General features: G+C 43.5%; 1 protein-coding gene and 1 long non-coding RNA gene across 2 annotated transcripts in view; one reads left to right on the top strand and one right to left on the bottom strand.

Annotated features, from left to right (window-relative positions):
* The window catches only part of MICU2 (mitochondrial calcium uptake 2), a 51,582-nt gene extending 30,448 nt beyond the window's left edge, over nt 1-21,134 (bottom strand). Inside the window, exon 1 of the mRNA XM_081549009.1 lies at nt 20,914-21,134. Coding sequence (XP_081405135.1) covers nt 20,914-21,117 — 204 coding nt within the window. The 5' untranslated portion in view covers nt 21,118-21,134. The remainder of the gene's footprint in view (nt 1-20,913) is intronic.
* On the top strand, nt 11,810-21,133 carry LOC145529199 (uncharacterized). The gene is made up of 2 exons (XR_014071007.1): nt 11,810-15,404; nt 19,854-21,133. It is a non-coding gene; the product is annotated as an uncharacterized LOC145529199 (long non-coding RNA).
* Nucleotides 21,135-21,867: the final 733 nt, after the last annotated feature.

The following is a 21,867-nucleotide window of genomic DNA, read 5'->3' as shown; positions in this document are numbered from 1 at the left end:
CCTGTCTGATCAGGAGCCCTGCTTCAGGAGTGTATTCACACAACATGTGGAAAGTGCTGCAAGAACAGAAACGGGTAAAATACTGTCACTGGAAGAGTCAGTATCTTAGGCCACAGAGACAATATGGAGACAGCTACTGCTAACCTGCCACTGAGCACTTGCTGTGTGCTTCACGCTGAACTATTAAATATTCTCCATGAATTATATTTGACCCTCACAGTCACTGAACAGTAGACACACAGTAGGTATGAACATTGTGGACAAAATGGTAGAGATAGGTAAAACCAGGTGTGTACAACTCAACAGTGTTTCCGTCTCTTCAGCACCACACTACCCTCCTACCCACACTCCGTCTCTTCAGCACCACACTACCCTCCTACCCACAAGGGGCACCCCAGGCAGACTGGAAGAGGATGACAGACCAGCGAGCACAGCGCAGAAGCCAAGGTCAAAACAGTAACCCTGACTCAGATGCGTTGCCTGTGAACTACGATAGCACACGGCCCTCAAGATGCTTCCTGAAGGCAGTGCGCTAACCTGGACCACAGCATCTTCCCAGACATATCACTTCCTCTTCACGCTTACACACAAGTCATGCTCACTGAGTGCTGACTGCAACTGAAACAGAAAAAACAGCGATTCCAGGTGCTTAAACCTCCCCAGGTTCAAAGCCATCAACAGCTCCTTGTGGCTGAGCTCAGCCCTCTGACCAGTATTAATTCTCTCCCTACAATGTGACAACTGGTTTCCTTGAGCAGCTGGTTTTATGCTTCCTTAGGGCTTCTCTGGTAGCTCAGCTGGTAAAGAATCCGCCTGCAATGCAGCAGCTGCCGCTGCTAAGTCGCTTCAGTCGTGTCCGACTCTGTGCGACCCCATAGACGGCAGCCCATCAGGCTCCACCATCCCTGGGATTCTCCAGGCAAGAATACTGGAGTGGATTGCCATTTCCTTCTCCAGTACATGAAAGGGAAAAGTGAAAGTGAAGTCGCTCAGTCGTGTCCGACTCTTAGCGACCCCATGGACTGTAGCCTACCAGGCATCTCCGTCCTTGGGATTTTCCAGGCAAGAGTACTGGAGTGGGGTGCCATTGCAATGCAGGAGACCCTGGTTCAATTCCTGGGTCGGGAAGTTCCCCTGGAGAAGGGACAGGCTACCTACTCCAGCAATCTTGGGCTTCCCTGGTGGCTTAGATGGTAAAGAATTTGCCTGCAATGTGGGAGACCTGAGTTCGATTCCTGGGTTGGGAAGATCCCCTGGAGGAGGGCATAGCAACCCACTCCAGTATTCTTGCCTAGACAATCTCCATGGATAGAGAAGTCCTGTGGGCTAAGGTCCATGGAGCCGCAAAGAGTCAGACACAACTGAGCGACTAAGCACAGCATAGCGGCGCCTGCCAGAACACGGGCCGCAGACAGGACACTCAGTAACACTGCATGAAAGTGCCCTGTCTCCTTGAGAACTTGCCTGTTCACGTCTTTCCTTTTCTTCCCCCTGAAATTACTACTATCAAAATACCTCAAGAGGCATGTCTTAATCACACAAGTCCATACTCTTATTCTAGTCATCAGAAAATTGAATTTCATTCATATTTTCTGAACACTTTATATGTGAGGCAGATACATTATCATTTGTTATATTATCAAGTGAATAGTGAGTATTTGCAGGAAACCAGTAGGAAACCAGTAGGAAACAAGACAAACACTAATTCCTACTAGAGTGCTTCACAGAATGTCTACAGATGGGACACAGAACGGAGGGTGGGCAAGAGTCTTGTCAGTAGACATCACAGCACTGGCGAAGTCTGAGACACGAGAGACAACACAGCATGCTGAAGAGCTGAAGTTACATGTGGACACACACATTATTAGCTAAAAGAATATTTACATTTATTATATTAATGTTAACATACAGTCTACTAAGAGAATTTTAAAAAGTAAATAATGTGTCAGAAATATGTATCCGTATTTCCAAATCTTTAAATAAACACTGGCTCTTTTATACTATCTAGTACTTAAGTTGTTCATAATGAGTCAGACACGACTTGGCAACTGAACAACAACAAGAAAAAGGACTAAGTTGTTAGTAATAGGTGTTTTTTAACTCATTATGAACAACTTAGGTGTTCAATCTTTCCCAGCATCAGGGTCTTTTTGTAAGTCGGCTCTTCTCATCAGCTGGCCAGAGTATTGGAGCTTTGGCTTCAGCGTCAGTCCTTCCAGTGAATATTCAGGGTTGATTTCCTTTAGGATTGACTGGTAATCCTTTTTACATAAACAAGTTCTTCTTTCCAAACGGGAGCCAACTGAAGGGGCTAATTACTCGTTTATCCTCCTCCTCGAGTGGTCTCATAACAGGATGGATGGTTATGTCTCTGCTGGCTTTCATGCCATCCTGTATCCTGTGGCAAACTTAACCCCGAAACCCTGTCACTTGCTGCAGTCACTACAGGCCCGTCACTGGACTTCTTCCCATCCTGCAGCAGCAAAGGTGGGCATGGTCGGGCAAGGAAAACACCGTGTCCACAATCACACTGATCAAAATGCCAGCAACCCTGTCTGAGGGTATTTCTCTAAAGGGAAGGTACCCCAACAGGGGACAGAGTGAAACCCAAAGGCCATCCCAGGGGATGAGGTAAGCCCCAGCAGGACAGGAAGGCAGGGTGCCCAGAGGAGAGCTGGACACGGCCCTGCTCCTCCTCCAATCCCTCGGGCCGCTAGCTGACCCACAGTCCTCGGAAACCCTGCAGCTGAGATTCCGGTGTGAAGACAGACAGCACTCAGCTCAGGACAGAAAGGGGTCAAGCTTACATATTCACACTGTCTTGGCAAATAACGTTATCTAGCTAGACCATCTGTTTAAAAACTGATGTTGGGCCTATCCAAATTCTATAGGAAAATGAAGAGTGATAGGAAACTACAATAAAAATCAAATTCTGAAAGAAAGCAGCGAAAAATCAGAGAAAACAAAAAATGATGGACTTTAAAACATTGGAGAGCAAAGATAAAGATGAAGATGACAGACACCTGAAGGGAGCCGCCCAGCACTTAATAAAAGCAGCAGAGGAGAAAAATGGTGGAATGAAACTAAAAATTTTAAAAAGCAGTAAAGACTAGAATCAACACTGCAGAAAATATACAAACTAACAATGGGGGGAAAATCACACAGAAGGCAGGAGAAAAGCACAAAGAAAGGCAATTAGGGAAAAGAACATCCACACGTGTGACAGGCATCAAGGGCTCAACATGAAAACACTGCGCTTCAAGGAGAAAATGAACAAATCAGGCGCCTACTTCAAAACCAGAGTGGAAACCTCACGGAAACCTGCAGATTTAGAATTTAGGATGCTATCTGCCATGGCCTGCATGAGGACCGCATGGGAGACTGGTCACTTCTAGATCTTTCAGGAAATCTAAATAAGGCTAGAACCAGGACTCCTTTATTGCTGGGATGAACCTCGTAAAAGTTGTTCTCAGAGAAGGTAATACACAAAGTGACACTGTGAAGGATTAGGCAAGACGCATTCCTGCAGTAATTCTTAAAGACACACATCACGCTTGTGGATGTACTCTGTGAGGAAAAGAAAGGTAGTAACATGCTCAAGCTACTCAACCCAAGAGGTTGGAGAGAATTTTTCTGCCCATCTTCACCCTCAACTAATTTACTGCAGTTTCAGAGAACTACTCCAGTAGGTCGGACTAAATGGTACCAATCTTGACGTTTATCTGAATGAGATTTCCTAAACACCTGGAGTCAACCCTGTTGGCCAACGCAGACTGTACACATAAATAGTGGAGAGCCTGGCGGACCGCGGTCTCTCGGGAAGACAAGAGCACAAGAGCGAGTGGAATGTGCTGCTGGAGATCAAAGCGTAGCCCTCCAGACCCACCAGGTTGGGCTGGAGAGGGACAGAGCTGGGATGTGCTTCTCTAGCCTGCGTCAGAAGCCAAGTGTAGGGGAAGGGAGGGGTGGAGAGGCCGGGGTGGGGCCCGCCTCGGCCGAGAGTGCCGTCCACATGGTTCTGGTTAAATGTAAAACGCTCCATGGCTTTCAAGGATTACTTGTAATGCAGTAAAAAATGTGACAAAGGAATTAAGAGCAATGAGTGATGTGGACTGGATAAAAGAGATCTTTGAAAGCTGATGACTTCTGTTAAAACATTTCACGAGTTTATTGCCTTTAAAGCAACAGGTGCTTCAGCATTCTGTCTCTACTTTTTATCCATGAAGTGACAAATTGGAAAAAGTGCTCTTTTCTTTGTTGAACATTCTTTGGTTTCTGCATTTCTCAGGAAGAAGGTGGGAAAAGAACAGGCCTTCTTTACAATGCTTTCAATATGTCCAATATATACACACTGCATCAGACAAAATGTAGTAAAACCCATTCATTTGGGGGTCTTTATTTTGGAATTTGCAATAATCTGGATAAAATGTAACTGTTTCGCTGTCTTTGAACTTTCTGCGGTATAATTAAAGAATATCTTTTCTTCTTAGAGAAAACTTTACAACTGGAAACTTTCAGTCATTAGACAGAACTTTTCCATTTCATTCTGAATCAGGGAGATTTTATTGTACATGAAATGAAATACTACTGGACTAAATTAAAAATACTCACTATGTAAGCTATGCTTCGCAATAAATTCTACAAAATGACAGAGTATTAGTGAGGGAGATGAAGGTCATTCCTGGCAAACCTGCAAGCTCTGGGAACTATTCTCTGTGGCCTCTGGATATTGTTTTCCCTGTGTGTTTAGTTGTGTCTTGACCATTTGAGACCTCATGAACTGTAGCCCACTAGGCTCCTCTGTCCATAGGATTTCCCAGTCAAGAATACTGGAGTGGGTTGCCATTTCCTACTCCAGGGGACCTTCCCTATTCAGGGATCGAATTCGTTTCTCCTGCATTGGCATTCAAATTCTTTACTGCTGAGTCATCTGGGAAGCCCATTGTTTCCTCTAGTGATGGCCTAGTCTAGACTTCTTTCCGGAGATGAGAAGAAAGCTAGTGTGGCTTTTCCTAGATGAGCACGGTGAAATGAAATGACATATGCCTATATAAATGAGTTAAAGAAATATCTCCTAGGACTGCAGTCTGTCTGAAGAGGAGGGCCCACTGTCGGAATGCTGAGGAGTAAAGAAGGAAGCGCCAGGACTTCCCTTCCTGGTCCAGTGGCTAAGACTCGCACTCCAAATGCAGGAGACACGGGTTCCATCATCCCGGTCAAGGAACTAGATGCCACAAGCCACAACTAAGCATTCACAGACTGCAACTAAAGATCCTGAGTGCTACAACTAAGACCTGACTCAGCCAAATAAACAGTAACAATAAAAACCAGCACCTTTTCTCTACTGATGAGATCACTGAGCAGAACAGCACATTTCCTTCCTCCATAACTGCTTTTCAGGAAGTACATCATTTTTGTTTACGTTCTAAACAAAACGTGTAAAGTAAGTTTCAAGGGATTAAAAAAAAGACAGGAGCCCTAACTGAACATATCAGGGCCTTTATACAGCTTCCTCAGTGTCACTCGGTACAGCCACGACGTGACACTTCCTGAGAAATGACAGCATTGCTTCAGCTCACTGCCCCACTCATGAGGGAAACATTCTTCCTACAAGCCTCCAACACCAACTTACTTAGTAAGTTATCACACATCTGCTACGACCAAGCAGTGTATAAAGTGACACATGAACAATCAGCCCCTTTCTAATGGGGTAAGAGCTGGACCGAAGTATGAAAGGAGCATTTAGCAAATGTGAAAGCCCCACAATGACAAATCCCAATCTCCGATAGTTACTTTCCCAGTGTTACTTATCAGCCATGACTTTCTGACTTCTTTTCAAATGAGAGAGATGTGCGTGTACCTCAATGTTCACAGCAGCAGTATTCACAACAGTCAAGAAATGGAAGCAACCCAGAGTCCACTAACAGAGGAATGGATAAAGATGTGGTACATACACACAATGGAATATTACTCAGACATGAAAAAGAATGAAAAAAAATGCTATTTGCAGCAACATGGATGGACCTGCAGACTGTCACACTGAATGAGGTGAGTCAGACAGAGAAAGACAAATACCATATGCTATCCCTTACAGGTGGAATCTAAAAAGTGACACAGAGGAACTTATTTATAAAACAGAAACAGACTCACAGACATAGAAAACAAACTTATAGTTACCAAAGGGGAAAGAGGGCAGAGATAACTTAGGAGTACAGGATTAACAGATACACACACTGCTATGTATAAAACGGAGAAGGCAATGGCACCCCACTCCAGTACTCTTGCCTGGAAAATCCCATGGACGGAGGAGCCTGGTAGGCCGCAGTCCATGGAGTCGCAAGAGTTGGACGAGACTGAGCGACTTCACTTTCACTTTTCCCTTTCATGCATTGGAGAAGGAAATGGCAACCCACTCCAGTGTTCTTGCCTGGAGAATCCCAGGGACGGTGGAGTCTGGTGGGCTGCCGTCTATGGGGTCGCACAGAGTCAGACACGACTGAAGTGACTTAGCAGCAGCATGTATAAAACAGATAACCCACAAGGGTTTACTGTATAGCACAGGGAACCAAAAAATAAATAAAAAGGAGAGAGACAGAGATGCACCAGAGCAATATTTTCCATTATTATATAATTAAATTTAAATAGAAGACTACTATGTTGGTCTGGTATCAGTAAATTTATCTGGGTTGTGACTTCTCTTTGGGCAACCGAGGAGTATAGGAGCACATAACAAGGAACCCTTTGTGATATGAGCTATGATCTAATTGCAGGAACCTTGCACACTCATGCAAAAAGGTCTCTGCAAAATTGAGAACTCTAAGTAAGCCTGGGCAGAGTGCTATCAGAGGGCTGAGTCAGAAAGAGAGGTGATCATCAGGGTGACAACACTGAGGAGACTGTATCCTACAGCACAGTGTGGAGCAAAGAGGATGGATTAGAGGACTCTCTCCCATCCCTTCACGGGAATAGCTGCAGTCTGTAGCTGTAAGTATTTTATAGTTTGGGATTTCAGGAGGAAAGTGAGTCATTCGTAGTCTCCTCCACCATGCCTCCACTTTCTCCATGACCCACTCAGAGTCCCACACCCCCAATACCCAGCAAGACTGTCCTGCTCCACACCTTCCTCAGTTCCCAGAAGCACAGAGTGAGGGTGGGTTTCTATGGCTTGTGGGTCAACACGAAGGCAGTTTGCTTCTCTAGCGCCAAGTCCCTTAAGCCCATACCCTGACCCTACACAAAATTTGGTATTAAAAAAATGGATTAAAAAACACCCACCACCACCCCTCAAACAGCAACATGTTGCTTGCATACAAATTTATCCCAAACAAAAAGAACAGATTTTTTTGAAAACCTTCAGGTAAAAGGAAAAATAATGAAAGCTTTAACAAAGGGGCAGATTTGCAATTTCTTATTAAAAACAAAAATTACACTTCTATCTTGAAATTCCATTATTATTTTTATGAATTGGCCTTGAACAAAGCAAATACTGCACTAATTTAAAGCGTCAACCCTCGTTTTGCTCATTGCGAACATCACTTTCCTGAAACTGACTGGGTCTGCTGGTACGTCCTGAGTTTCAGTTGTTACCTGGCTCCCTCTGACGAGCTTCAAAAACCTTTAAACTGCAGCTCTTTCCAGAAGACAGATGCAGTAACCACTTGGCTTCTGACTGTGATTAAGAAACTTCACAAAGGTAAGCATGTGAGTTGCTTCTTGTCCCTCTCTCATTTGTTAAGCGTTCGGGTTGTCTCCTCCTCTAAGAGTCCTTCCCCAAGCACCCGTGTGGGTTAGGTATTTTTCAGAGTGTGCATGCAGAACTCAGCTAGCGTTCATTGAAGCCTGGTAACTCTGTGGACAGAGAGTGTCTGCCCCCTGTGCGCCTGCCTCAAGGACAGGCTTTCTCTCTTCTGTGTTCCCAGTGCCTACTATGTGGTTAATACTGTTAAATGGTTCAAAAAAGTGTGCCAGAAATGAACAAACCTTTATGAATGGGAACCAATTCCACACCCCAAGTGTGATCTTCAAAAAGTGATTAAAAAATAGATTTCAGTCCTTGAACCAACAGGTGAAAGGGTTTTGTGCTGATATAGTTTAAATCTTGTTGTTGTTGTTGTTCAGTTGCTGTTCTGACTCTTTGCAACCCCATGGACTGCAGCAGGCCAGGCTTTCCAAACCTTCACTGTCTCTTGGAGTTTGCACAAATTCATGTCCACTGAATCAGTGATGCTGTCTAACCATCTCATCCTGTCGCCCCCTTCTCCTTTTGCCTTCAATCTTTCCCAGCATCAGGGTATTAACAATTTATTAAACTATCCTTGGGTAACTAGGTATGTACTCTATCATGTACAACTGCACCTCAGTGTGCACACAATAGAAATAAAGACCCTTTGTTTCCTTTTATTACAACCACAAATTTCCACATACTGCTAGTGACTATAGATTTTAAAGATGCCTTCATCAGAGGAGCACAGAGGCAGAGCTGTGGACAGGTGGTGGGAGTGGCAACTGGACCCAAAGTGTGTCATCTTCTTCTATGCTGCTGTAGAAGTCACGGAATCTCAGAAACGGAGGCTCTGAAACTGGGCTGCACCAGCTGCCGCAAACTTTCTGTCCATAAATCTGAATGATCCAGTGGACTTCAGGCTTTATGTCATGTTTGGTTTAGACTGCAATGGATTTTTTCAGCTTCTACTTGGAGTTAGTGGACATAACTTAATACAATGTGTCTAAGATAAAGTTTTGATTAAAATGTATGTGTAACAAATGAGCAAGGGATGAGGTGAACATTTTACCAAGCACTAATGAAAACTTAGCGTTTATTGTAAATTGTCACATACATACTTTAAGGGTAGTCATAGACAGAACTAGCACCTGGGTAGTTAAATGGGTAATTTATTTGCAGGTCAACTTACTCCTGTATTCTTCATAATCAGGAGAATAATTCTAGTTAACTGTAGGAACAGAGTAGAGAAAAGGAAGGAACATATACATATAGGCTCAAATATGGCCTGAAGTTCTGAAAAGACTCAGGAAATCCTAAGAGCCAAACCTGAATTGCTAGTGAAATTCCAAAGAGTTGCTCTGAATATCTGAAGACTTGGATAACTTTGCCACTTTGTTTAGTGCAAAAATCAGTTTCTAAATATTTATGGCTGCTATTTAGATACTCCTTTATTAATGACTGTATATAGTTATATTATTACCAGTATTAAACATGTTACTATGAAACCAAAAGTAGACTCTTTAGGCTCTGAGTTCCTGAATGACCCACCTCACCTGCGTGCTAGAGGGTGAAGAGAATAAACGTGAAGACACTCTCTCGAGTGACAGGTCTTTATGGTTTAAAGGAGAGGGATGTGGAAATAGAGGCACCTGTGTGTTTACAGAGACGTCAACAGATGAGCCAGCATAACAGGGCCAACAGACAGTACACTGGGCTAGAGAATGTACAGTCAGCACACAATGAAGGACTGTTCAAAGAGAAGAGCAAACATGCAAATTACTTGATCTGAGCAGAGAATCATCCAAAACCAAAGGGGAATGCAGTGACAGGATCAAACAGTTCACTTGAAAGTAATTTTAGATATAACACTCGAAGCATTCTGTGATGTAAAGGAGGACAAATACTAAGAACCTAGAAGGAACAAGCAGGTAACCTAAACATTTAGAGCAGAGGCTCATACCCCACACTGCAACCATGCTTCCTGCTGCACGAGGCCCCTGGAAATTATATGTGAAAACAGTGTCTGTGCTTGGGAGAGGGTACGTAACCCCTATATCCTCTTCCCTGGTTACAGCACAGTGTTCCCTTAGAACCATCCTGCCTGGCTCCACATTAGAGCACCTCACTTGGTAAGTGTGAAACAGGCACTACAAGGAGCTAAGCCTTTCACTTCAGCGCAGGCTGGGTGAGCCGTTGGGAGGTATCAGCTCTTCACGCTTCTTCCTCAGCAGCCACAGCTCAGGGGCGCCCACCCCAGCCTGGCACCCAGAGCAGGAGCAGCCACAGAGAGGCTCCCAACCTGACTTCGGCTCCAGAACTCCCCAGGACCGTGGCTCTGAACAGAGGCAGAAACCCTATCAGGGACCTGCTTCTGATCTGACTGGCTCTAATTCAGTCAGTTAGCAACAAATGTAAACTGGAAAAGATTGTCTTTAAAACACTAATAGTGTGATTTAACCTCTTGATATTTATACATTGCACACACTCAGAAACATAGAAACCAACTCATTTGTAATTTCTTATTATGCATACATCTTCTAATTGTGTACACCAGCAAAAGAGAAACATGACTGATCTTCCCAAACAGCGGAGAAGTTAACCCTATCATACTTTGCTTAGGCATATCTACAACAGTTTGTGGAAAAAACATTGTGCTTTCCTTCTTAAGGTTCATTCTAACTTTAAAAATGGTTTGCATTTTGGGCACATAGCAGCCCCATGATGAAGACCCAGGAGGAAGACGCCTGGAACTATGTTGTGTGACAGGAAACACTGAAGACACACAACTGTTAATATAGGACACACCAACCATACAGTATACATGCAGACAAACTAAAGATCTTATAAGACCGTATTTCTTAATGAACAGAAATCACAAATTTTATTCTGCAATACCCCACGTTCATGAAACTTCTACAGATGTCAATGAAAAATGTCTATATACACCAGGCTATGCTTAAATATAGGATTTGCTGTTGTTCAGTTGCTAAGTTGTGTCTGGCTCTTTGTGACCCCACAGACTGTAGCCCTCTGTCCACAGGATTTCCCAGGCAAGAATACTGGAGCAGGCTGCCACTTCTCCTCCAGGGATTCCATTAAGTATTATTTCTATATTGAAATTATTTATAATCTGAAACATTTAACAATCTTTTTTTATGGAGAGCAGATTAAGAGAATATATTTGCTATCATTTATGTTACCAAATATTTATCACTTTTTAAACTATAACTTTTAAGTTCATATACTGCTACAATTGATGGCTTCGGATATGTTTATGCACTGTTATAATTAATAAAGCTCCAAAGCTTACGGTAACAAAAGCATTAATTTGAATGCATTCTCTACCAGAACACATGCTTCACAGAATGAGAGTAAATAGTAATTTTTTACTTCCAGGTTCAGCTAAATAAGCATAACTGCAAAATGACACATTAAAAATGCTTCTGCTTTCACAATTTGTTTTCCTTCCTTTCTTGCCCCTCTGTCCCCACCTCCCCAAAAAGCACCTCCAAAGAGTTACAGTAGGATACAGAGATAGTGTCCTACCACACAAGGAAGGACGGAAAGACAACTTCTCATTCATGCAGGACAAATAGCTTTGCCCAAAGCACAAACTACATCTAATCACAGGGTATAACTCTGTCATCTCTCTTTTCATAATCTGGCCACTTACACATTTTGATTTCTGACTTCCATTTGGATTTATTAACATCAAAGCTTTGTCATCACTTATCTGTTTCCAGACACATTTTTACCTGAGGCAATAAAGTATAAAAACTTCTTTGCATTCTTGCTTTACTGCTGCAAGAAAGCTTTCGTCTTCATTAAGCTTACAGTGTTTCAGTTATTAAACCTCTGTATGCTGCTATCAAGTTCATCGCCCTTGGCATAACCAGTTTTAAAAGCACTATCATTAAATCCAAGGGACTGTGCACAAATACACCCCAATCCCAGCAGACGCCAATATATTCTTGTTCTACCTTGCTAAGATCTTACTAATGTCCTTTCCTCCCCCTTCACAAAAATAATGACTACAGTCAGACAACTTGAAATAAAATAAAGCAATGCCAATTTAATTTTTCTAACTTTTTATTTTATATTGGAGTACAGCCAATTAACAATGCTGTGATAGTTCCAATGTGCCAATTTAATGAATTGTTTAGAGCTCTTATAGCAAATTAAAATATTAATAGTTCCATCTTATTAATTACATTATTTGAGTTTTTAAAATATTCATTGATATGCAACAGAAAAGGAGTCCTGCATCTAGTAACACCTGCAGAACTGCTGTCCAAGTTAACATATTTCTGACTATTTGAACATGAGGATCCACACTTTGCTTTTCTTTATTTAAAATGTGTGACCATTTGTTTCAGTCAGGCTGTACTCACAAAATGAGTTCAAAATGTGAATTTAAAAAACCACCTTTGATGTTCTATTACTATTTTAGAATTTAATTTTAAAATTTAATGCCATGATGCAATATATTATTCACATTAAACTCATAATACCAAGCCTTCTTAAAAATAATGTTAGGTAATATTTTTTAGCTACAAGGAAAAATCCACCAAAAGCAAGTCATCAGAAGTCTGTGGCCACTGGCCCAAGCTCTCTCCTTCACAAGTGCGTGAACCCGTCTCCCCCACCCTCCAGCCTTCCTCTCCAGCAGCAGTCATTACGAGCCCTATGACCCACCCAGTGTCCCTGATTCTACCTCCTGATTTTCCAGAGCAGTTCACCATCAGATCTATAGCCAGCTGCTACGTTAGCCACACCCTCTGCTCCCCCCCCCCCGTTAGGATGAAGGAGGAAAACTTATTCGTCTCAGGGCCTGACCTTTCTTCCTGGGCTTGGGCTCCAGGAGCTTCTTTCCTTCCTCAAAGATGACCACCTCTAATTCCCCCACAATCAGAGCTGGACCAGGTTTTGCCTCCTGATTACATCACTCTCCCAGCAAGTGTTTCTTTTAATACCCTTCAGCAACACTTCTAGAAAGAAGCATCTCTATCACCTGATGCGAAGAACTGACTCCTTGGAAACTCCAATACTTTGGCCACCTCATGCGAAGAGGTGACTCATTGGAAAAGACCCTAATGCTGGGTAGGATTGGGGGCAGGAGGAGAAAGGGACGACAGAGGATGAGATGGTTGGATGGCATCACTGACTCGACGGACATGGGTTTGGGTACACTCTGGGAGTTGATGATGGACAGGGAGGCCTGGAGCGCTGCAGTCCATGGGGTTGCAAAGAGTCAGACATGACTCAGAGACTGAACTGAACTGATTTCCTTTCTTTGCTTCCTTACTTCAGTCTCTCCTCAACACACTCCAATTAAACTGCCCCTAGTATTTCACTGAAATGCCTTTTTTCAAGGTCAGCAACAACTCCCCCTATATCAGCACGCCCAAAGCTCAACTGTCTGTCCTCACTCTCTCAGTTGCAACAGACCTAGGGGATTCACAGATTCAAAGAGCTCTCTAGCAAAATCCCAATGACATTCTTTATGGAAATAGGAAAAAAAAAATCCTAAAATTCCTATGGAACCACAAAAGACCCTGAAAAAGTCAAAGCAATCTTGAGTGAGATAAACACACCTGGAGGCATCACACTTCCTGATTTCAAAATCTATCACAACACTACAGTAATAAAACCAGAAGTGGCAGGTGCTGAAAAGTATGGTACTGGCATAAAAACAGGCATATAAACCACTGGAACAGAAAGAGATGTAAATTCACGCATTTACAGTCAACTTATCTTCAATAAGAAAGCCAAGAACATGAAACGGGGAAAGTACAGTCTCTTCAACAAACAGTGTTGGGAAAACTGGATGGCCACATGCAGAAGAGTAAATTGGGCTCTCATCCTGCACCTTATATAAAAACTAACTCAAAATTAACTCAAAATGGGTTACAGACTTAAGTGTAAGAACCGAAAACTATGAGATGAAACAGAGGGAAAGCTTCTTGACTTTGGTCTGGGCAATGATTTTTTTTGGTATGACACCAAAAGCACAGGGAATAAAAGCAAAAATTATCAAGACTACATCAAAGTAAAAAGCTTCTGCACAGCAAAGGAAACAATCAACCCATGGGAGGGAAAGAAATTATTTACAAACCACACATCTGATGAGTTAGTATCCAACATACACAGGCAACTCAGGTCGATGGCAAAAAACAGAACACCAAAGTCCTGATTAATCAAGCAAAGGACCTGATCAACATTTTTGAAAGGAAGACCTACAAAAGACCAACATATATAAGAAGCAGTGCTCAGAATCACTAATTATCAGGGAAATGCAAATCAAAAACCAAAATGAGGTACTATTCCCCACCTGTCAGAATGGCTATTATCAAAAAGACAAGAGATAAGCACTGGTGAGACTGTGGAGAAAGGGAACTCTCCTATACCACTGGTGGGGATGTAAACTGTGAGGCTACTGTGGAGAAAGTAAGGAGGTTCCTCAAAAAATGAACAATTTCACTTCTAAAGTCAGTATCTCTAATAGAAATCTGAGCTTCCAAGGTCACTGCTCGTTATTCACAAGAGCCAAGGTATGAAAAGAACCCAAGTTTCCATCAACAGATAATGGATAAAGAAGATACTGATACACACCCATACCACAAGATGACGAACACTCTTCAGCCTTGGACAAGGAACCCTGCCATGGGTAACAGTATGGATGAACCTGGCGGGCATTAAGCTCAGTGAAATAAGCCAGATATAGACAGACAGATACTACACAGCTCACTTATCTGTGAAACTGAAATAGTGAAACTCAAAGAACAAAGCAGAATAGTGGTTGCCAGATGCTGAGGGGATAGGGAGATGCTGGTCAAAGGGTATGAAGTGTCAGTTATGCAGGCTAAGTCCTGGAGGTCTAATGGACAGCATGACAATTCACATATATTATACTGTACATACAATACTGTATCGTGTGCTTGAGGCTTATTAGGAGGGTAGATCTAAGTGTTCTCACCATACACCCACACACAACAATGGTAACTTTGTGAGGTGATGGATGTTAATCAGCTTGACAGTGCTGACCAATTCACAGTATATACAAACAAGACATCAAGTGGTACACTTTAAGTATATACAATTTTTATGTCAACTACACCTTAATTAAAACTGAAGGATAATGCAAAAAGCCTCTTCCTGGAGTGCTGCTAATACCTTGGGAATGGGAGGATCTGCATTCTCACTGCCTCCTCTCTGGGCATCACTTCCACCGACCCCTGCCTAAGCCACACGAACCGCGTGTGACTCTGCCTGAGCCTGTAAATGACTCTGCCTGAGCCTGTAAATCTACCAGACTCCAGATGGGTGGGGGGCAGGGAGATCAAAGGTTATAAGGGAATCTACCCTTCCAGTCCAGCTCCCATCTCCCCTTCTGTTTCTGTGCCCAGACTTCTCATGTGCCTCTCTTATGCCAGCCACCTGCCCTCACCTGTGGAGCCAGAACCACACCCAGGTCCTTAGGACGCTGACTCTTCCAGAAACACTGACCCCGTAAATCAAACCATTCTCTCCCTAAGAAAAATGAGTCAGTCGTTAAGATACAGATCTTGTTGTATGTAAATCTTTAGTTAGTGTAATCAATAGTATACAAAAATGTGTATCATACATTTAACATCAAAATCGTTTATTGATACAGTTGGTTTTAGTCTGCTACTGCTGCTAAGTCGCTTCAGTCGTGTCCGACTCTGTGCGACCCCATAGACAGTAGCCCACCAGGCTCCCCCGTCCCTGGGATTCTCCAGGCAAGAATACTGAAGTGGGTTGCCATTTCCTTAGTCTAGGTCAGGGTTATTTTCCAAATTTAAAAATAATTTAGGACTTCCCTGGTGGTCCAGTAGTTAAAAAGCTGCCTGTCAATGCAGGGAACATGGGTTCTATCCCTAGTCTGGGAAGATCCTACAAGCCTTGCAACAACTAAGTCCATGCACCACAACCACTGAGCCCGTGCCCTAGAGCTAGGGACCTGCAACTACTGAAGCCCTCCTGTCCTAGAGCCAGGGCTCCTCAACAAGAAAAGCCACTGCAATGAGAAGCCCCTGCTCACTACAACTAGAGAAAGCCTGTGCAGAGCAACAAAGACCCAGCACAGTCAAAATAAATTACTTAATTAAAAAAATTTATTTGGCTTGAGGTTTACAAGTTGAAGGATCTCAATAATTGGAATGAAAATGCATTTTATTTTATTCTAAAATTAATTTTGATATTTTAATGTGATGGCTCCAGACAAAAGCTTGCTGTATAAAGACAGGTTTAAGTATTAACAATATGAATTAAAAATTAAATCTCATACACAGTAACAGGTAGAATGTTCTGAGACAAAGGAACATCTATTACTGTCTCATACATTTCATCAGCTCATTTACCCCTTCAATAAATACTTAGTACACCTACTTAGTACACCAATACTTTTCCAGGCCTTTGGGATTTGGCAGAATAGAGCAAAGTTTCCTATGTACTTAGGTTTCCTACTGGGAACATGGCATATGTCTTTATAACCCTAAGTGTGTAACTGAATATACACATGACATTTAGTAACTCAGCTGAATCTGAACATTTCTGGATACTGATTGTCTATTATTTCTACAAAGGCTAATCAAACCAAAGTTAGACAAGGTCACTTTGTTACAAAGTGCAGTTCATTTATTCACTCTTTGGACAAACATTATGTAATTGTGAATGTTTTATGCACCAAGAATACACAGATGAAAAAGATAAGAGGCTATCCTTCTAAGACAGACAAAAGAAACAAGTAAATAAAACAATTTCAGGAAGCGATAAGTTTTCTATAAAATAAAAACAGATTAAATGTTAAGGAAAGCTTCCAAGAATTTATAAATACAAATAAACAATATCAAATGGAATCTGACACATATCAATCTACAGAATAAGGAGTTTGGATTTACACAGAATAGAAAACATGTATACAGTATTACGGACTAGGTAGGGCTTCCCTGGTGGCTCAGACGGTAAAGAATCCGCCTGCAATGTGGGAAACCTGGGTTCGATCCCTGGGTTGGGAAGATCCCCTGGAGGAGGGCATTGCAACCCACTCCAGTATTCTTGCTTGGAGAATTCCATGGACAGAGGAACCTGGCAGGCTATCGTAGCCCATAGGATCGCAAAGAGTCAGACACGACTGAGCGACTAAGCACAACAATGGACTCAGTTATACACAATAATTTTACTTTAAGCATAGTGGACAAATTTTTCATTAAAAAGCAAACCCCAAAATCCTACTATGAAGTCAGGGAAACATATTCAATATCACATGTAACTTGAAAATTATAAGGCCAAAAAGTGTAAAAATTTATAGGACAAATGAAATATTCATAAGAACAAATAAAACATAATCGTTGTCAACCTCCAACTGTAATGAATTTTGACTCTATTTTTTCTCCTCCCCCTTCTGGTTTTAGGCCTTATTATAAGCATTTATAGTATCAAAATGATTCAGACAAGTTTTACCCTAAGTCTGATCTTACATGTCACTAGAGATTTACTTAGTGATATGGAGATTTGTTTTCATCAGTTTTGGTTCACCAATATATTGTTTCTAGTTTCCAAAAACAAAATACAATAAAAACTATAAAACTTTTATATATTATTGAAATTCCTGCAGGAAGAAAATAATTTTGCCATTGCAACTCAAAAACTCTAGAGCTCCTAACTGCTTTCCCCATGAGGTAACTATACATATATGGGGGGTGTGTGTGTGTGTATTTTTTTTTTTTTTTAACATAGCAAGGCTTATTAAGGACTTCTATTCTTTTAAAGCAGAATGGCTTGGAATAATAAAATAATTTTGTCTTCTCCCTTCTATCATGTCTTATCTCATTTTACTATGCCAGAATCAAATATAACAATACTTAAAGAGAGTTAATACTAAAACCTATAAGTTTTCAAATATACTAAAGTGTTTCAGAGGAAGCAGCTTACATAAATGTGACTGGTAGGCTGACATGCTCTGGAGGCTCTCTGAAAGAGGCAATAATATGTTGTTGGCCAGATGTCATCACTGGTACAGGATTCCTGTAGGAGTCCTCTGCTTCAGGCCACTTACTTTCACCAAAGACCTACACTGGTACTCGTATCTGCTAACCAAAAAAAATCTGAAGAGGATTTTTGCTTTTACGAAAAAAAGGCAAAAGTCGAAAGTAGTGCTCAGCCTTTTTTGGCGAACCATCATAGGGGCAGCACACATCCCAGGCAGCAAGAGTGGCCCCGCCAAGCTTCCTCCCTGGAGCTGCACTCAGCATCTCAGCATCAGATGCCAGAGCTCGAACTGTGTCTGTGAACATCTGTGACTCAGCTCCATTTATTCCATGTATCCGTGAGCAAGATGTGTCTAAGGTAAACTGCTCTTTGATTTTACACCATTCCAGCTTACAAAAGGTTTCAAAGAAATGCTCTACTTTTGGATAGTGGGGGGCAGCGAACCTGTATTATTTTCTGAAACAATTACATTTTACACAAGATTCCAGCAACTCAGACTCTGCAAATTTATCTTCTAAACTTCTTTCCAATTCATCCACTAATTGAGCCAACACCACCTCTCTCCTGAATTACTGCAAGTTTTGGAACTCGCTTTCAATCCACTCTCTTCAAAAAAGACTCCATACTCTTTTTCCAAAGGTGAAAGCCAAATGTGCAACATGTGTAATTCTTGATTTATGCATTAAATAACATGAGACAGCAGCAAGCTGAATAAGCACTCTAATGTCAAAGAAGTGTTATGTTGAGATATCTGTAACAATGGTATCAGAATAGGAAAATATCTGAGATTGCTATTGATTACAGTCAGGTACTGTTAATACTTCTGCAGCTAGTTGCCTACACTCACAAATTAAGAAAATGTTAAGTTTATAGGTCATTGAAAACAAAAATGTCATCTTTTTCCATTTAAGTTCATGTGCTAAGTTGCTTTAGCCGTGTCCGACTCTTTGCGACCCCAAAGACTGCAGCACTCCAGGCTCCTCTGTCCATGGGATTTTCCAGGTAAGAATACTGAAGTGGGTTGCCATTTCCTTCTCCAGGAGATCTTTTTGACCCTCGGATCAAACCCGTGTCTCCCGCATTGCAGGCAGATTCTTTAACATCTGAGCCATCAGGAAAGCCCCAGACTCCCTGAATTCTAGGCCTGTATTCTCAGGGGACCATTCCTAACCATGAAGGTTAGGAATCCCCAGGATGGCTGCCTGCTGTCCTCTAGATAAAAAACTTTTTTCTGACCTGATACCCCACCACTGGTTCTGAACCTCATCTTCTACAGCCCAGGTCCTACCAGTCCAATCCTTCTCTCCAGACCACTGCAATGCTGTCCCCGTGCCTGCAATGCTCACTCCCTTCTCCCTGCCCTGCGAACCATGGTCATCCCACAGGTCATGACTTCAGGACACCAGCTTTGTGTGCAGGGCTCTTCCAGATGCCCCCAGGGCACCAGCATTTATCACCCCCTCACCCTGTATTAAAGTTGCCCCCTGCATTAAACTGTGAGCACTTGAAATGTGTCTTGAATTCTCAGCTCCTTGCATTCTGCCTGGCACAGAGGCAGCACTTTGAGAATTGTGGAAAGTAGAAAGAAGGAAAATTCCAATCTATCTGCTGTTCCATGACCTCGAATTCAAGCCTGAATTCCTGACTAACCCCCACAATTGCAAGCACTGGTCACAATGGAAACCCAAAAAGTGCATGAGCAAATGAATATAAATTCACCATTTTTATTGGAGAAATCACTTAGTGTGATGACTAGAAATGAAGGACATCATGACTATTATTAAAACCATGTTAGGAATTACCACCTTGCCATAAAATAATTATATAATATATACTGCTGTGTCAAATGGAGAAGGCAATGGCACCCCACTCCAGTACTCTTGCATGGAAAATCCCATGGACGGAGGAGCCTGGTAGGCTACAGTCCATGGGGTCGCTAAGAGTTGGATACGACTGAGCGACTTCACTTTCACTTTTCCCTTTCATGCACTGGAGAAGGAAATGGCAACCCACTCCAGTATTCTTGCCTGGAGAATCCCAGGGACGGCAGAGCCCAGTGGGCTGCCGTCTATGGGGTCGCACAGAGTCGGACACGACTGAAGCGACTTAGCAGCAGCAGCTGTGTCAAAAGCATGTGTAGCTCAGTAGTTCTAGACTGTGCACAAGTGACTCCAAAGTGGTGGTGGTGCTGTGGCCAGCAGAACAGCAACTGGGGCAGCAGAGGGATGGACAGGCCCCTTGTTCCAAGGACGGAGGAAACAGGCAGGTGAAGCTCGATGTCAGACTGTGACTACAGAGGGCTCTGAATAACAAAACTTAAAAATGTGGATTTTTATCCTAGGAGCATGAGTTTTCTCTGAATAAGGATACATGATGTGGTTAAAGTGACACTCTTGGGAAGATTAACTAAACAGGATGAACTAAAGGGATGAAACAGAAGCAGAGAAACCAAAGATGAAAAGTAAACTGAACTGTTTGACACAGAATGAACAAAAATGCTATAAAACGCTGTTAGATTCTTCCTCCTGGGATCAGAAATGGTATGAGGTTGGGAGAAGAGTTATTGCATGTATTCACTCTGTGGTATCTTAATTTAGTACAAGTAAAAATACTGTCAATATTTAGTTTTAAGTTACAAGGCCAGCTTGTTGAGTCTGTCAGAACTCAAGGCCATTAGAACGAAAAAATGTAAGCCTTAAGCCTAACCACAGAAAAAGATTACTGCTTTAAATTTTCAAAAGTATTCACACACAAACTTTACTCTCTAAGCTTCAAATGTTTTACGTGGAAAATTAATGCGGAACCAGGGAACATGACCTTTATTTTTAAACACGGCAGTTTTAGAAGAAACGTCTTTAGCTTGGTACTTAAGAGCCCATGGAAGCACACAGGTTTATGACATGCAGCAATGTTCTTGACAGTTGACCACGAAACCAGCAATCATGAACCGACCGACTTTTAGGGCGGACGCTTTCATTATTGAAGAGTTCACTGCTGGCACAGCTCGGCCACCTGGCGGTCCTGCGGGCCGGGGCGGCCTGCACCAGACACGCCCCCACGTCCCCGAGAGTAGACGGCTGCCCCAGGGCCTCCCCAGACGCCCACTCCTCATCCCCACCCTCCGGGCGCCCGAGGGCTGAGGGGCGCGGCGGGGCTGCCGGACTGGGCCCATCCCGTACCTGAGCTAGGACGGTGAGGCTGCCCTGGGGCGCCGCCACGTTCACGCGGCCGTGGTACCACGCAGCTCCTGCTCCCGCCACTGCCACGCCGGCCACTGCCGCCGCCACGGGCCCGGGGCCCGGCCAGGCACGCCGGCCGGCAGAGAAACTCCGCCGCAGCCTTTCGCCCCAGGCTGCCAACCGCGTACCGCCCGCCGCCGCCATCTTTGCGGAAGCGCTCTGGGGCGGCGCTCGCGCCGCTTCCCACGGAGTCCCGAAAACTCGCGCCTGGCCGCGGTGTCGCGAGACCGAGGCAGTCTCCGCCCCGCCCCCGAGCCTGCGCATCTTGTTGTGGGCGGGCACGGGGCGTGGCGTGTCCGGGGGCGTGTTCGAGATAGATTGGGCACGCCTCCGGGGCAGGGACAGGGCCCGGCGGGACGCGTGTGAGCGCCGTGCGCGTCCGGTAAGACCCAGCCGGGCCTAGGGTCGCGAGTCGGGGGTGGGGGTCTGTGGTCTGGCGTGGCGACGGTGGTCGCTGTGAGATGGAGCCTCTTCCCGGTGGGCGTGATCAAGGCGGTGCTGTGAGCGGAGGGGCGTGCTCTGCGGGTCGTGGGGACTGGGTGGGCTCTACCTCCTGCCGGCCGCTGTCCAGAATCTCCTGAGTCGGAAAGCCGCCCAAGCTCTGCAGGCTTCCGCACAGGCCTCCGGGCCGCAGAAACGTTGTTTCTTGTAAGAAACATTGTGTTCTGTTGTCTTTCTGTGGCAGTTAAGCAAGCTTTTAAAAAGGTGTATTTTTCGGTTGTGGTGGAATATGTATGCCACTACCATCTGAACTATTTTTTCAGCGCACAGTTCGGTGGCATCAAGCACATTCATGTTGTGCAACTGACACACCATCATCTCCAGAACGTTGTTCATCTTGCAAAACTGACAAACAAACCAAAAAGTGTCTTCCCGTCTTGTTTTCGTCCTTCT

This window comes from Giraffa tippelskirchi, chromosome 12, assembly GCF_054371585.1.
Source record: "Giraffa tippelskirchi isolate mGirTip1 chromosome 12, T2T-mGirTip1v1.2.pri, whole genome shotgun sequence".
Classification (NCBI taxonomy): Eukaryota; Metazoa; Chordata; class Mammalia; order Artiodactyla; family Giraffidae; genus Giraffa; species Giraffa tippelskirchi.
Note: the sequence above shows the minus strand (reverse complement) of the source record. Positions and strands in the feature narration are given on the sequence as shown.